General features: G+C 32.1%; 1 protein-coding gene across 2 annotated transcripts in view; it reads left to right on the top strand.

Annotated features, from left to right (window-relative positions):
• LRP1B (LDL receptor related protein 1B) overlaps positions 1-15,278 on the top strand; it is a 1,892,531-nt gene that overhangs the window by 1,108,856 nt on the left and 768,397 nt on the right. For both annotated transcript variants that reach the window (XM_031008804.3, XM_055380092.2), the window contains exons 13-15: positions 2,227-2,446; positions 4,398-4,587; positions 12,708-12,830. In XM_031008804.3, the coding sequence (XP_030864664.2) occupies positions 2,227-2,446; positions 4,398-4,587; positions 12,708-12,830 (533 nt within the window). The remainder of the gene's footprint in view (positions 1-2,226; positions 2,447-4,397; positions 4,588-12,707; positions 12,831-15,278) is intronic.

Raw genomic sequence — 15,278 nt, 5'->3', positions numbered from 1 at the left:
CCACCTAGAAAAAATACTTGTATTAGTTCATGCTTATTTAATAGGTTATATTTCTATTCTGTGTGTTTAAGAATTCTCATTGTTTGGTATTGGTATTGATTGTAAAGCTTTCATAATATATATATATATATATATATATATATATTTTAGACAAGATCTTACTCTGTTACCCAGGCTGGAGTGCAGTGGTATGATCTTGGCTCACGACAGCCTCGATAGCCTGGGCTCAAGTGGTCGATTCTCCCACCTCAGCTTTGAGACTAGCTGGAATTACAGGCACAGGCCACCGTGCCTGGCTACTTTTTGTATTATTTTGTAGAGATGGGGTTTTGCCATGTTGCTCAGGCTCGTCTCAAACTCCTGGGCTCAAGCAATTCGCTTGCCTTAGCCTCCCAAAGTGCTGGGATTACAGGCATGAGCCATGGTGCCTGGCCCACAATATACATTTAAGCATATATATGTGTGTGTGTGTGCATATACATATATACATATATATATGTAACCTCTCTCAGACTGGCATTACTTAGAAAAATAACTTTCTTATATTTTGTTTAAATAAAAATAATTTTAGGTGCTGGATCAGTTGGCGAACAATTCCTTTTCTCAAATAGTAAAATATGCAATATATTTAGAATATCCAGATTTATCTCTGCCTCGTGTGTGTGTGTGTGTGTTTCTGTGTACACAGGCACATGTATGTGTGATTTGAGTCACAGAAAAAAAAATATGTTGCCATGATCAAAAGGAGAAGCTATAGGGTAAGATAACTGCAATATTAATGTTATAAATGAACAAAAATAAAACTGTATTAATTAACTGTATATAAGAAAATTTCAGGAAAATATCAATAGAGATGAAAAGATTGCATATTTCACTTTTGTATAGTTAATTTATATAGCTGATGTCAAGTAGTTATACCTAACTAACATAGAATTACAGCAAATAGAATGACTATCCTTTTTGTTACTAAGTTGTCCCAATTAAAAAAATCACTTTAAGGAATTACAAGATACAAGATAGAAATATTTCCATGTTTATTTCTAGGATTAATACAATTCAACAGTCTCAATATAGTTCCTTGGGTCTAAAAAGGCATATCAACATAATTGGAAACCGTTAAGAGAATTTAAAAAGAGCTTAATTGGTATGAAATAATGGGTAGTGTGTTCATCCTCAGTTTTCCCAAGTCTGCCAGCTTAGATCACAGTAGGATTTTTCGTCATGGTGACAGACTTTTTCCAAATGCACTTAGAAATTCTTAGGGTCTACAAAATGGGGGAGGCAGGGGATCTAATAAGGGTATTTCAAGGGTCAGCAGCTTAGCAAAGATTTGAGACTTTATAAAGTTGTATATGAGATGACTGGATTAAACCTACACTTTAATTAATAAACTCAGGAACTTTCACATGACCCTAAAACAACACATGTGGTGGGTTTTAACCTCATTCATGAGGGAAATGGAACATTAGTTCAAGGCCCCCCTCCTACTGTTAGGGCTTTACAAAAGATTTGTTTTTAAAGGCAGATGCTTTTGTTTGAGATAGAAATTAAAGCTCAAAATCTCAAGGTCAGTCAACTTGCTATTACTAAACTTATGTGCAGCTAAATCATCTTCTGTAGATTTTGGGGTAATAATAAGCAGCAATAAAACATAGACAATTTGCATCAGGAAGACAAATTAGACTTAGCCAAACAAACTCAGTATGACAGTGCCCTTTAGAACAAAGTCAGTCCAATTACCTGTCTTAAAGAATCATAATTCATCTGAGATTAAATAAAGTCTGGAGTAGATCATTAACTTTGCCATGGGTTCTCATGTCAGTCAATCTGCTTTTTAATCACATAATTGATTATATACTTTTTGAAGTGGACAACATTTAAAATAGTGATGACCCAGAAAATCATTTCCTATACTTGGTATCAACAGCCCCCAAAAATAGATATTTGGCACTTACTGTCAGGTTCATTAATGCATGAAGCCAGTAAGTGCGATAGTGGTGGTAGTTGGCTTTTCTGTAATAAGTGTAAATGCACAGTTCTACCAAACAAATCTTTGCTTTCCTTAAAACTTCACAGCTGCCCCCTCTTTGACAGATAAGCACTTAGATAGGAGGACAAATCAGAATGAAACTAGAATTTATGGAACTGCCAAATCTGAGGAAGTGTCTCTACTGTGGCTGGTTGTAATAACATGTATGCATTTTTGTTGTTTTTTTAATGTCTTAGTTGGATGTATTGGACAGACTGGGAGGAAGATGAAATAGATGACAGCGTGGGAAGGATTGAGAAGGCCTGGATGGATGGATTCAATCGGCAGATTTTTGTGACTTCAAAGATGCTGTGGCCAAACGGTTTAACTCTGGACTTTCACACCAACACATTATACTGGTGTGATGCCTATTACGATCATATTGAAAAAGTGTTTTTGAATGGAACTCACAGGAAGGTAAAAGACAAATGCTGCTGTTTTTAACCCACAGGCTTCTTTTTTTCACAGAGCCTTGTTGTGTTGTGTTAAAAATACTTTCAAGTTTATTTTTACTCCTCTGAGGTGGCTGCCAATAGTCTCCATGGGGTGGCTGAAGAAGGCTGAGCATTAAATAGTGCAGCTGGCACTTGCCTCTTGGGAGACCAGGCCCAGCTCACTGTGGTATGCCAGGATTTGTGGGATTTTTAAAAGCAGCTCTCAGGATATCAGAGCTGTTTTAAAATGCAGTTTTTCTACATTATTGATGAGTTTTCTATAACCAAGCAACCCCACTCTATTAAAATATGTTCAACATTTTGAGCTGAAGTTTAACATTATGTATTATGAGGAAGTAATTACATTGTATTTAGTTGAGTAGGTAACTTGGTGACATTGAAACTTAAACACATAGTAGGAATGAGCTGAACTTCAAGCATATTGGTATGAAGAGGTAGCAGTTTCCTCTTGCTTTTTTTGCTAGAGTAACTGCAAAATGATTTTGAAATTCTTAGGTAAAATGGAGTATGATGCAGTTGGCTGTGAGACAGAGGCATAGCTGACAAAACAAAACCTCTATATTTCATGTTTTAGTAACCTAATTACACATGACACCAATAACTGACTTTAACCGTGAGTCAACTAATAGAAAAAGGGAATGTTAGAAATGACCAAAATGCTTCCTTTAAGTTACATTTCTTTTCTTTTTGGAAAGAAAACCTGCACATTTGGCTAAGCCTACTCATTATGGATTCTGTTTTAGAAAGAAATACTACACTAATCAGTTAAGACTGTTCTGTTGTTGATTGATGCTAACAATACTGTAAATATTTTCTCCAAATAAGTACAATTGGTTGGCATTTAACCTAATGTCACACACTTAACATGTGCTAGATAAATCTTTATGCTTACTTAGAAGATGTTGGTATGTAAACAATAAACATAATACTTTCATGGCCAGCACATTTTGGCCTACATAAAGGTGAGAAAAAAATTAAGAAATCATGTCAATTATTCAATGTATGATAATTTGGTAAGAAGAATTCAGTTAAAAGGAGCAAAATTTAAATTTATGACCCTAAATTATTTAGATAATTTTCTCAATTCTCTAATATTAAATGAAGTGAATACAAAATCTTTTTCATCTTGTATTCAGTATGTTTTTGTTTATGGTGAAAGGTGAAAAAGTATTATCATTATTGAGGTATAATTTATTCCCCTTCTACAATCCTACATGTGAAACTGGACTTAAACTTTTATCACATGATTCCTCCATTTAAGGAACAACAAAACAATATAACTAGAATGTAAATGAATATATTAACATAATCAGAATTTAATTTGCCAGTGAGTTTTTATCTATTTACTAATAATAAATGTGTCTGTGTTTAAATTAAAATCTTTACCATCTTTTCTGCCAGATCCAAGATTTCTTCAATTTGCATTGGCTCAATTAAAGTAGGAGGATCCTTTTGACTCCCAATGCTGTTTGAACATGTTCTATTTGTTGGTTATTGGAAGAGCAATATTGTAATACACATGATTATTCAGATTGATTTCTATCCCAGGATACAATACTGAAATATCATAAGCAAAAGGAACAGGAATGAGAGTAGGGAAAATTTATTTTAGTATTAGCATTCTTAACCATATTTTTCGTGCCATAGATGAAAGAATTTACATTGATAAAATAGATGGTTTAATAATAAATAATAAATGGTTTAGATAAAATAGATGGTTTCCTTCAAATAGCATGCCCTAAAACAAAAAATATGCTCACATTGTGAAATCCATTTTTTAAATCTATCAGAGAAAATGAGTTAAGATATTAGATTATTATCTGTTATACTTATTGAATATCTCTTTCTCTAAATATCTAGTTATGTTTCTAAAGGTCAGTTCTGATTTTTCTCAATATGTTTATATTTTACAGATTGTTTACAGTGGGAGAGAGTTGAATCACCCTTTTGGACTGTCGCATCACGGAAATTATGTGTTCTGGACTGATTATATGAATGGTTCCATTTTTCAACTAGATTTGATAACGAGTGAGGTGACATTGCTGAGGCATGAAAGACCACCCCTATTTGGGCTTCAGATTTATGATCCACGAAAGCAACAAGGTATTAAAAAACAAATTAAAATGCTTCTGAGATTCACATGTAATAATACTTCACAGAAGTTATAAAAGATTTATCTTGACAGTGTTGCTAAAGTTTTATGATAAAAGATGTCAAATTCCCTCCAAAGTCAATCAAATCAGACTTTGTTATCATAGAAATTTACTTTTTGTTGTTCTAAATATCCTGAGTGATTATCCCTGGGAATTCCATATGAGTGAGGTTTAAGGTTTTCTCCAAGTATTTCCTTCTCTTCATGTGATTTTCATTGAAGAAGGCTATTAGTTATTTAAAGAAAAACAATTCTCTTAATGTTTTCAAAGCATAAGTATTGTTAAATGTTAGAACCTCCTTAGTTTGAAAAGAAAACTATTGAAAATTGAAGATGCATTATACAAGAGAGATGTTATTTTTAAAAGTATCTTAGTATGTTTATCTGATTAGTTTCAATGTATATTTAAGGAACATGTAATTATTTTAGATGACACAAAAGTAAAACCGTCTATAACAATATTCATGTCTTCTTAAAATCAGATAATATTATTTTGTGTTTTACTTGTGTAAGTTATTAATACTTATTAGGACATCTACACATAACATTACTCAGAATTTAGGTACTGAATGAAGAAAACAGTTTAGTAAATTATGTGGTAGGTTTTTTATGAGTCTAAATAGTCATTGTTCCTTTTTTTAATAGATATATCCTTGTAAAAATTTAATGAGTATGTAGTTCAATACATTTAAGATGAATAAATTATATTATGAATTTCCTAACACGTATGCTATTGATTGGAAATTATCTACCAACAGAGTTTTTGAAGATATTTCAGCTAAAACAGTGATCCTAAAGCAAACTATCTCATTCAAAAGCTTCAGTTTTTTCCCACTATATTAAAATTGCTTCAATGGAATACAAATGTAATTTTATAAAATAATAGAAATGTGTACATGAGAAATATCAATAGCTGATAAAAGATAAAATTATCTTTTAAAAGAATAAAACTTAAATTATTTGGATGGCACAAGCCATAGCTATGGACAAGAAATGAGGAATAGAGATAATTGCCTGAATAGATTAAAAGGTAATATTTTGTTATATTCATATAAACCCTGCACCCCCACCACACTACCATAGTTTGCCTATACTGAGCAAGAGCCCAGGCTATGAATAGAAACAGTCCTTTTCATATTCTGAAAGATCTGCTTTTCAGGATTGTAGTTCTCTCTAACTTCACAATCCAATCAATATACGATCACATTTTCCATTTCCCTTCTCTTTAGAATTGTTCCTCTTGAAGGTTATTGCTGAATTTCTGTCGCCAAAGTCCATAACATTTTTACCATCTTCAGAGTTTTTAAGCTTCCAGTTGCTTTAGTGAGTTGTTTAACTAAATGCAATGTGTGTAGTGAAAAATGCCCTGGGCTTAGATCTGGGTCCTAACATCTCCTTTTAAAACTTTGGACTCATCATGAAAGATTTAAAAAAATAAGAAATACTTTCCTCATAACATTTCCATGATGGTTAAATAGCTATGTGTTATTTAAAAGCAAAACTTACATAGCACTGTGTCTGACAAACAAATTATGATAGGTAACTTACCCCTACAATTTCTCTAATAGGAGGTATTTGTTTTTAAGTTTACCCTACATATAGGCATTTTAAATAAATATTCAATGGAATAATGTATCATAATAATATACAATGAAGTACATAACTCTCATAGAGAGTATTTTTGGTGTTCTGAAAGGTGCCATTGATGTATAATAGTGCAATGTTATTCCTTAGATGGACAATGATCTTTTAAAAGTGCTTTTCCTCATTTTAATTGAAGGGACATTAAAATAAAAACTGAGCTTTGATTACTAAATTCTTTTTCAACTTTTATTGTAGAAACCATAATGTTTTGTTTTACTGAGTGAATGTATTGAGAATAATTGATTGATAATTTTTATTAACTTAGGTGAATTAATCAATTGATTTGAGTTTTCTACCACTTCTTCATGTAGCTAAGGATTACCTAGTACTTAACTATATGTTTGATCAAGCAATACAATATAGAGATTAAATTCCTGGTTAATACCATTTTTTCTCAGTCAAGAGACATTGATATTAGGTAATCTAATTGAGTTCTAAATTTTTAGTATCTTTTACTACATTGATCAAAGTAGCTGAAATATAAAGCAAAATGCATTCCGATGTTCAGATGTGAGCAGTTTGTCTTAATTATTATAATTTTCTCTCAATGATGTTACTCTTTTCATCTTTTCAACCACAGATATTAATAAATATTTGAAAATAGATGATCTGTGTCCCATAAATGTTGGTTTCATATTGTTCTGTTAGACTGATTTTTTTTCCCTATGGATAAAATTTAGCAATTGAATAGAAAACCAAATCTGTAAGTAGTACATATCTCCTTTGCCTAATGGAATAAAAGAAACTAATCTTATATAACCTTATAGTCTCTCTCTCTCTCTCTCTCTCTCTCTCTCTCTCTCTGAGAGAATACAAATTATATGACTTTATTTATATATATATAGCATATATAAACTATATTTATTTATAGTTTTTATACATATGGATAGATAGTATTAATACACACACAACACACACACACACACACCATCTGACAAGACCACCATGAAAAATATTCAGGAATACTAATAATGTAATTTCTAAATATTTTAGACTCAGTGTCAGAAAATTAGTTGACTAATGAGATCTCCCCTTACTCCTTATATTAGAAGAGACTTGTCAATAGTCAGGCACAGTGGCTAATGCCTGTAATCCCAGCACTTCGGCAGGCTGAGTTGGGTGGATTACCTGAGGTCAGGAGTTCGAGACCAGCCTGGCTAGTATGGTGAAACCCCTGTCACTACTAAAAATACAAGAATTAGCCAGAGGTGGTGGCAGGAGACTGTAATCCTAGCTACTCGGGAGGCTGAGGCAGGAGAATCGCTTAAACTTGGGAGGCGGAGGTTGCAGTGAGCCGAGAATGTGCCACCGCACTCCAGCCTGGGTTACAGAGCAAAACTCTGTCTAAAAAAAAAAGAGACTTGTCAAATTACTTGGAATATATCAGTGAATTTCAGGAAGGTAGATATAAATAGATAACATACTAAACAGAAAGCTACCTCTAGGAAAGAATTCTTAAGTAATTCTTAGGGATTTAGTGTAAAGATATTTTTCTCATATATTACTGTCATTTGTTTTGGTAAAATTTATAAGCTTTCCTTTTTCATTAACATTAGATATCTAGAACAAGCTTTAAAGCTTTCTTCTGCTCCTCCTCATATAAAGAGCAGCATTTGTGTAAAATAACAGACTTTCCTTTTTATTTTCTAGGTTCAAAAGCACACTTTGATTTTTTGTACATTTTGGGGAATGAGATAATCAAAACTAAGTAATATTTTAATAAGGGTTGATTAAATGTATCCTATTATTTTATGACAAATAGAAGACATTTATTAACTAAGAACTAGCTGTGACTGTTAAAACTACAGGGAAGTGGACTAAACATTGTTATTTAATTATCACAACATATATTTAAAATAGGTACTATTGATTTATATTTTACATATGAGAAACCCAAGGATCAGACAGACGTAGCCATTGGCCCTCAAGAAACACAGTAAGCCAGGGATACAACTAAGATTCAAATTCAGATCTGTTTGACTAGAAAGTATTTTTCTGTGTTTAATTTGGCCAATTTAATTTCTCACAATTTTATATCTACTATACTTCTAGATAGAAGAAAAAGAATGTGAATCTTTTTTGGTCATTGTAATTTTATCACTGATAAATTCAAATATATATTTTAATATAAAGTTCCCCTTGACTACTTTTGTAGAATCCAGGATTTAGAGATTTTAGATTACGCAGGACTAGTATAACAGACATAGCAGTTTTTATTTAATGTATGATATATTTATTAATCACATTATTTTATAGGTTTAATAAGCTTTAGGTTTGGTGGTAGGACCATCATAACCACATTTTTCTTTCTTTTTATATTTCCCATTTTTGAGATAATCACCAAACCTCCCCGCCAAAACTAAGGAGTATCTTAATATAGTTACACACACACACTTACATAAGTGGCTTCAAAGCATGTCAAATATAAACACAGTCTTCAAGGAGCATCTGATTCTGAAAGAGAAAAAAAGTAAGAAGCATTTTATCCTTTCTTCAGATTGACTGACATCATTCAAAGTCAATTCTTCTGAAATTATGCTAGATTAAATGCGTAATTCATCTGGCCTCAGGATCTCACTCTCTCGGCCTTTATCTAACTTTTGGAATAAATGGGGTATCTGCTGCCCCTTCTAACCTACAAGCTCAAGTATCCCTACGTTAGTTAGAAAAAAAAAAAAAAAAGAGAATCCCCATAGTTTCACATATTTTATATTAACTGCAGAGAATTCTCACTTTGCCTATGATAAGACACTAAGAAGTCAAAGTCCAGGACGCATATAGAAAAGGAGGTTTCTTTGTTCCACCATTTTGAAGAAAATTCAGATTAAGGAAAAGACTGAAACAATGGAATTCCTTTGCTCTGGTTTCTGTATTCTCTCATTTACTCAAAAAAAGATACTTTATTAACAAAAGTTAAACTGCTAAGGTCTAAAAACATTGAGATGTTAATATAGGCTTGTGAAATGTTTTCGCATATTATTTGTGTTTTTACTCCCATTCTTTGGAAGTTATATCTATCCACAAACTTGTACCTGTGCCTGCACTCCAAATGATTGTTCTTGTCATTCAAACTGCTGAATAAAAGTTGTATTTACCACTTACTTATTTAACTAATGTTTATCAAACACACTCAATGCTGGGCACTATTTGCAAGGTGGGGAATATAATTTTGCTTCCAGAAGATACAAGATTGGGAAAAAAAAAGACAAAGTTTTGGATGAAGCCAGACAGCCATCTTCAACCAGATATTGAAAGCTATTCCTCATTTGCTTTCCTTGCATATTTGATTTTTAAAAACTATCTGCTTCCTAAAAGTAATAGACTTTTGTTGGTTTTGGTATATTATATTTAGTACGTCTTTTTTGATCTAATTTTATTTTATCATATATAAATAAGTTAGTGTTTGAGAGCACCATTTTGGAGTAAGAAAATCTTATTTCTAATTATTTATAAATAATTATAATATAATGATTAGAAATAAATGATAATTTAATAAGAATTATTTCCTATTTGTACATATTGGAAGGGCCATTTAGACAATCACATATTCAGTATTCCTACTTGTAAATGAGATAAAACCTTCCTTGTAATTTTATTTTAAAAATTGAATAAAATATAGTGTATATATAAAGTAACTAGCTCTGGGATTGATTATAAGTTTTCATTAACATCAGCTATTAATGTTAATGATTTTTTAATTGATGTATAGGTATAAAAATTTTTAGCACCATATCTGAAAGGTAGTTACTTAAACATGTTTTAAAGAGGATATTTTTACATAAAATATTTTTCTAGTTCTCAGAACTTCAAAAAATACTATCATATGAGCTCTGTCTGGAACATGTTAGTGAAATTCAAAAATATGCTGGGTCACTATTGAAATAAAGATCTAAGCCCTTCTGAGGAGAGATATGGAATTATTAAAATTAATTTAGATTTTGGATTTCTATTATGACAGAACAAATAACCAATTCCTTTCTCTTAATATGTAGTATTCACAGAAAAGAAATATATTTCAAAGTTTGAATAATGCTAATTTATTTTTAAATACTTAAATTTCATATTCATTTAGAATGGTATGAGGCACACCACTGAATTAAGGAATATGATATTTAGCATATAATTTCAACATTTCAAAATGTCAGTAATTCCTTATTTCTTACTGTTTAAATTCTTTATATATTTCTCAAAATATGTTGAATTAATTCTAACTTTCCAGAATCTGAATGCTACTAAAATATTAAATATACAATTTCATCCTGTACAGAATGTGTACAACATAGAATAACAATGCATCCTATAAAGCATTGCATTTTTATTCCATGGCCGTGGAATAAACATGACGTTATCTGGAAACTGCTTAAAGCATTTGTGCATTTCCTATTAAAAAAAACTCTGTATTAGGCTTAATTACCCTCTGAATTCAGAAATTGATACTGTAGCATGCATTATTAGCTTTCTTGGCTTTCATATCTATTTTTTAATTTGTTATAAACATAGTGAATTAAATTTATTTTTCAAGATAATGAAATGATAATATATTTTAGGTCATTTCTTCTGATCTGTGGGCACTCAGTGATAACCTGTGGTAATGTGTTGAATATTTATTGTATAGAGGAGCATTTTAGAGTTTTTTTCTTACTTCTTATTATCCTCCATAGCACATCCAACCTCTGAGGCTCACAGTATATTAACCTAGTCTGTCACTTTAATCACATTTCTGGTATTTGCACTTTAATCATTTTATTCTCTTATTGTATGGCTCTAAGTAATTAAAAGCTCTTTATTTTTAATGTTTCAGTAAAATATTCTGATATAAAAAATGTTATTTATTGATGCTTTCAACAGACTGCAACATAGAGTAATATGACCCTGCAATTACATTACCTATTGTATTGCTAGTGTTGAGTTCTTTTTAAAGTTTGACACATTTATAGGCAAGTAGAGTCATACGTGGCATAGAGATGGTTCAGTCAATGATGGACTGCATGTATGGTGATGATCCTATAAGGTAATAATAATGTATTTTTACTGTAACTTTTATATGTTTAGATACAGAAATGCTATTATCATTGTATTATAATTGTTTACAGTATTCAGTACCGTAACATGCTATGTACAGGTTTGTAGCCTAGAAGCAATATATGATATATAGGTATAAAATTTTTTAGCACTGTGTTTGAAAAGTAGTCACTTAAACATGTTTTAAAGAGGATATTTTTACAGAAAATATTTTTCTAGCTAAAATTTTTTAGCACCATATAGTCTAGGTGCACAGCAGGCTCTACTATCTAGGTTTGTGTAAGGATGCTTTATGATGTTCGCACAATGATGTGATTACACATTTCTTAGTATGTATGCCCATCATTAAGTGATGCACAAGTGTAAATACACTTTCTTCCTTTCCTTTCCAACCTGTAAGACTAATTGGCAATCTAAATTGTATTTATTCATACCGACACCTTTACAATTGTTAAAGGATACGACATTACAGCTAGATAGGAGGAATAAGTTCCAACGTTCTATACCACTGTGGGATGATTATAGTTAACGATGATATATAGTTTCAAATATCTGGAAGGTGGATATTGAATGTTCCCAACATAAAGAAATAATAAATGTTTGAGATTATGGATATGCCAATTACCCTGATCTGATTACTATACATTACGTTTACTGAAACATCACTATGACTATGAACAATTGTTACTTGTCGATTTAAAAATAATTACTGAATTTTATCTGAGAGTCTGCAAGGGTGCCTCACATACGTTCATGAATAATGTATGTTATTCATAAATTTCCTCTCATGCCTGCTTAATTTATGTCTGTTGTATACCTCATTAGTGCCTCTGCTTTTTAGATCCACTGGGAGAACACTTTCGCCCTGGTGAACTGTACATTCACCTTATACCAGCAAGGCTGCTCATTTTTGGGTCTTCACAGATGTCCTATGATTCCTGGAGTCCTCAATACACTGCCTTTCCGGTGTATACTGCACAAGAGAAAAGAACACCCCACCCTTACTCCCAACCTTCACTTGCTTTCTGTTCCCTGGGAATCCAAAGCCACATTCTGAGAGCCAGTGGTCTACTTTCCAAAGAACTCAGACTTGAATACAATAGGCCTAATATGGAAAACATCGAAGGCAGATACCGTTCTGTTCTTTCTCTTCTCTCACCTAGAACCTAACTTCACTCAGACCTCTATCTCCTCCAATTAATGAGAAAATTCTCCTTATCTACCAATGCATCACCTATTTTCAAACATTATTGAATTTAGTTATGATTCAACAGAAATCTTGACTATATTACTAAATATATAATATACATAGCATATATAAGTGTATGTAATTACATCTATGTTCACCTCCTAGAAAGAACGTGAATCAGAGTTCTCTGACACATTTGCTTTCTTCCTCTTGCAGGTGACAATATGTGCCGAGTAAATAATGGGGGCTGTAGTACACTTTGCTTGGCTATCCCAGGAGGCCGGGTGTGTGCTTGTGCTGATAATCAACTTTTGGATGAAAATGGGACAACTTGCACATGTAAGTTCTTTTCAAGTTACCCTTATTTGTTTATTGGGCTCTTTCTGAAGACTAGAAGCAGAAGAAACTAAAGGAATTAAAATGACACTTGGAAAGAGAAATTCAGATAATTACTTAGATATAATTCTTTTTAGACTATAAATTATTAACTGATTAATTTTGAATATATAGATGAATATTGACAATGATGGTGTTTCATGGAGTTCACTGCTATGTGTGATTTAGTAAAAAAATTAAATAAGTATATGCCACAGAAGCATAAGAGAACTTCACTATAAGCAGTGGCAACTAAAAATGCATTGTTGTTGATTAGATAGATGGTAAGTTGATGCACAACATAGGCCTACAATGACTTTAAATGGCTTCCTGACTCAGTTGTCTATATTAAGTGGTGAAGAGCGAGGAGGGAGGGAAAAAGACTTGTAAGGAATTTACAGACTATCCAAATAGTGAATTAACTGGATTGATTGATCTGGATTAAAGGCAATTTTATTAACTTTTGCTGACATTTCTCAATTTACTGCATCTTATTATTCTCTTATGACTTTTGAAACTGATTCTTTCTACCCCATGTGGTGCCCCTTAAGCGCAATAACACCAACAATGCTATGTATGTATTGAGAACTATATAACACTTTTAGAAAGGTTTAATCTTGAATTGTGTGTTTTGGAGTTCTTCAGAAAAGCAGAACTAATAGGATGTATATAATACATAGAGAGAAGATTTATTATAAGGAATTGCCTTGTGTAACTATAAATTATAAAAACTGATGAGTCTTAAGATCTGCAGGTGGCAAGCTGGAAATCCATGAGAGTCCATGGTGTACATCTGGTCCAAATGTCAGCAGGCTTCAGACAGACCCAGGAAGTGCTGACGGTTCAGTTTATGTCCAAAGACAGGAAGAAACCGATGTCACAGTTCAAATAATCAGGCAGTTGACGTTTATTTTGCCTGTGACAGGTTCAGCCTTTTTGTTCCACTCTGGCCAACTGATTGGAGCAAGTTCATCTACACGACTGAGGGCAGTCTACTTCACTCACTTTACTAATTCAAATGTTAATCTCATCCACAGCACTCTAACAGATAGTCCTAGGATAATGTGTGACCAAACATCTGAGCACCCCATGTACCAGTCAAGTTGGCATATAAAATTAACCATCACAAATTGCTGAATAAACATTTCGTGTATTTATTTTATCTTTTATAATGATTGTCTTTTGTGAGAGAGGAGGGATAAGTGTAATAAAAAGAACTTCAATTCATCAGTAACATCTTATCTCTTCTGATGAAGAAAAGATGTATTTTTCAAAAGATATTTAAGATTTAAGACATATAAGAAAATACCTTAAACATAAAAAATCCGCTTACAATGCCACTATTCAGAAATAAATCGCTAAGAAATCTTAATAGAGTTTCTTATAATGATATATCACTGGCATTTATTTTTACTACCAGTGATAATAATTGTAGGTAAGATTGAGTGAATGCTTACACTGGTATGGATGTGGCATTTTGTAATACAGTTTGTGATTTGTATTAGTCTTTACAAAAACTGTGTAAGGAAGGTACTATTACTATCTGCATTAGTCCATTTTTACACTGCTGATAAAGACATACCCAAGACTGGCAATTTACAAAAGAAAGAGGTTTAATGGACTTACATAGTTCAGGAGGCCTCACAACCATGACGGAAGGCAAGGAGGAGCAAGTCACATCTTACATGGATGGTGGCAGGCAAGAGAAGAGAGCTTGTGCAGGGAAATCCCTGTTTTTAAAGTAATCAGATCTCATGAGTCTTATTCATTATCATGAGAACAACATGAGAAAGACTTGTCCCCATAATTCAATTACCTCCCACTGGATTCCTCCCATGACATGTGGGAATTGTGGGAGTTACAATTCAAGATTTTGGTGGGGACACAGCCAAACCGTATCACCATCTCATTTTACAATTTACAATTTAGACTTTTAAGCTAATTACTTTGCAAGTTCACATAATTAGTAAGTAGAACATTTGGAATTTAGACCTGAAATTCTGTCATTTTTACTTAATATGAGCATAAGCATCTTATCATGTAACCAAATATCTTTGTAAACATAATTTTTAATGACTGCCTTTCAAACCATTTATTTTCTTTTTAGTTGATATTTGGGATTATTTATGATGCATTGTTATAGGTAATTGTCTGTTTCTGTTACCATTTATGACCTTTTATGTGTTTTACCATGTAGTTTATGTCTATTAGACATAACAATTGGACATTGTTACATCTTCTTTAGGTATTTGGAATAATACCCTCAGTTTTAAATTATCTTATTATTATTTTAAGTTCCAACTACTGGACATGAGAACTTTGGTTTCTTTTCTACTACTTTTCTCATCTTCTTCAATTTCACTTATTATAAAATTAGCATATCTGACCAAGAATATGATTTTGAGTTACCAA

The sequence above is a fragment of the Gorilla gorilla genome, chromosome 11, assembly GCF_029281585.2.
Source record: "Gorilla gorilla gorilla isolate KB3781 chromosome 11, NHGRI_mGorGor1-v2.1_pri, whole genome shotgun sequence".
NCBI classification, from domain to species: Eukaryota; Metazoa; Chordata; class Mammalia; order Primates; family Hominidae; genus Gorilla; species Gorilla gorilla.
The sequence above is the reverse complement of the archived record's forward strand: the minus strand, read 5'-3'. Positions and strand labels throughout refer to the sequence as shown.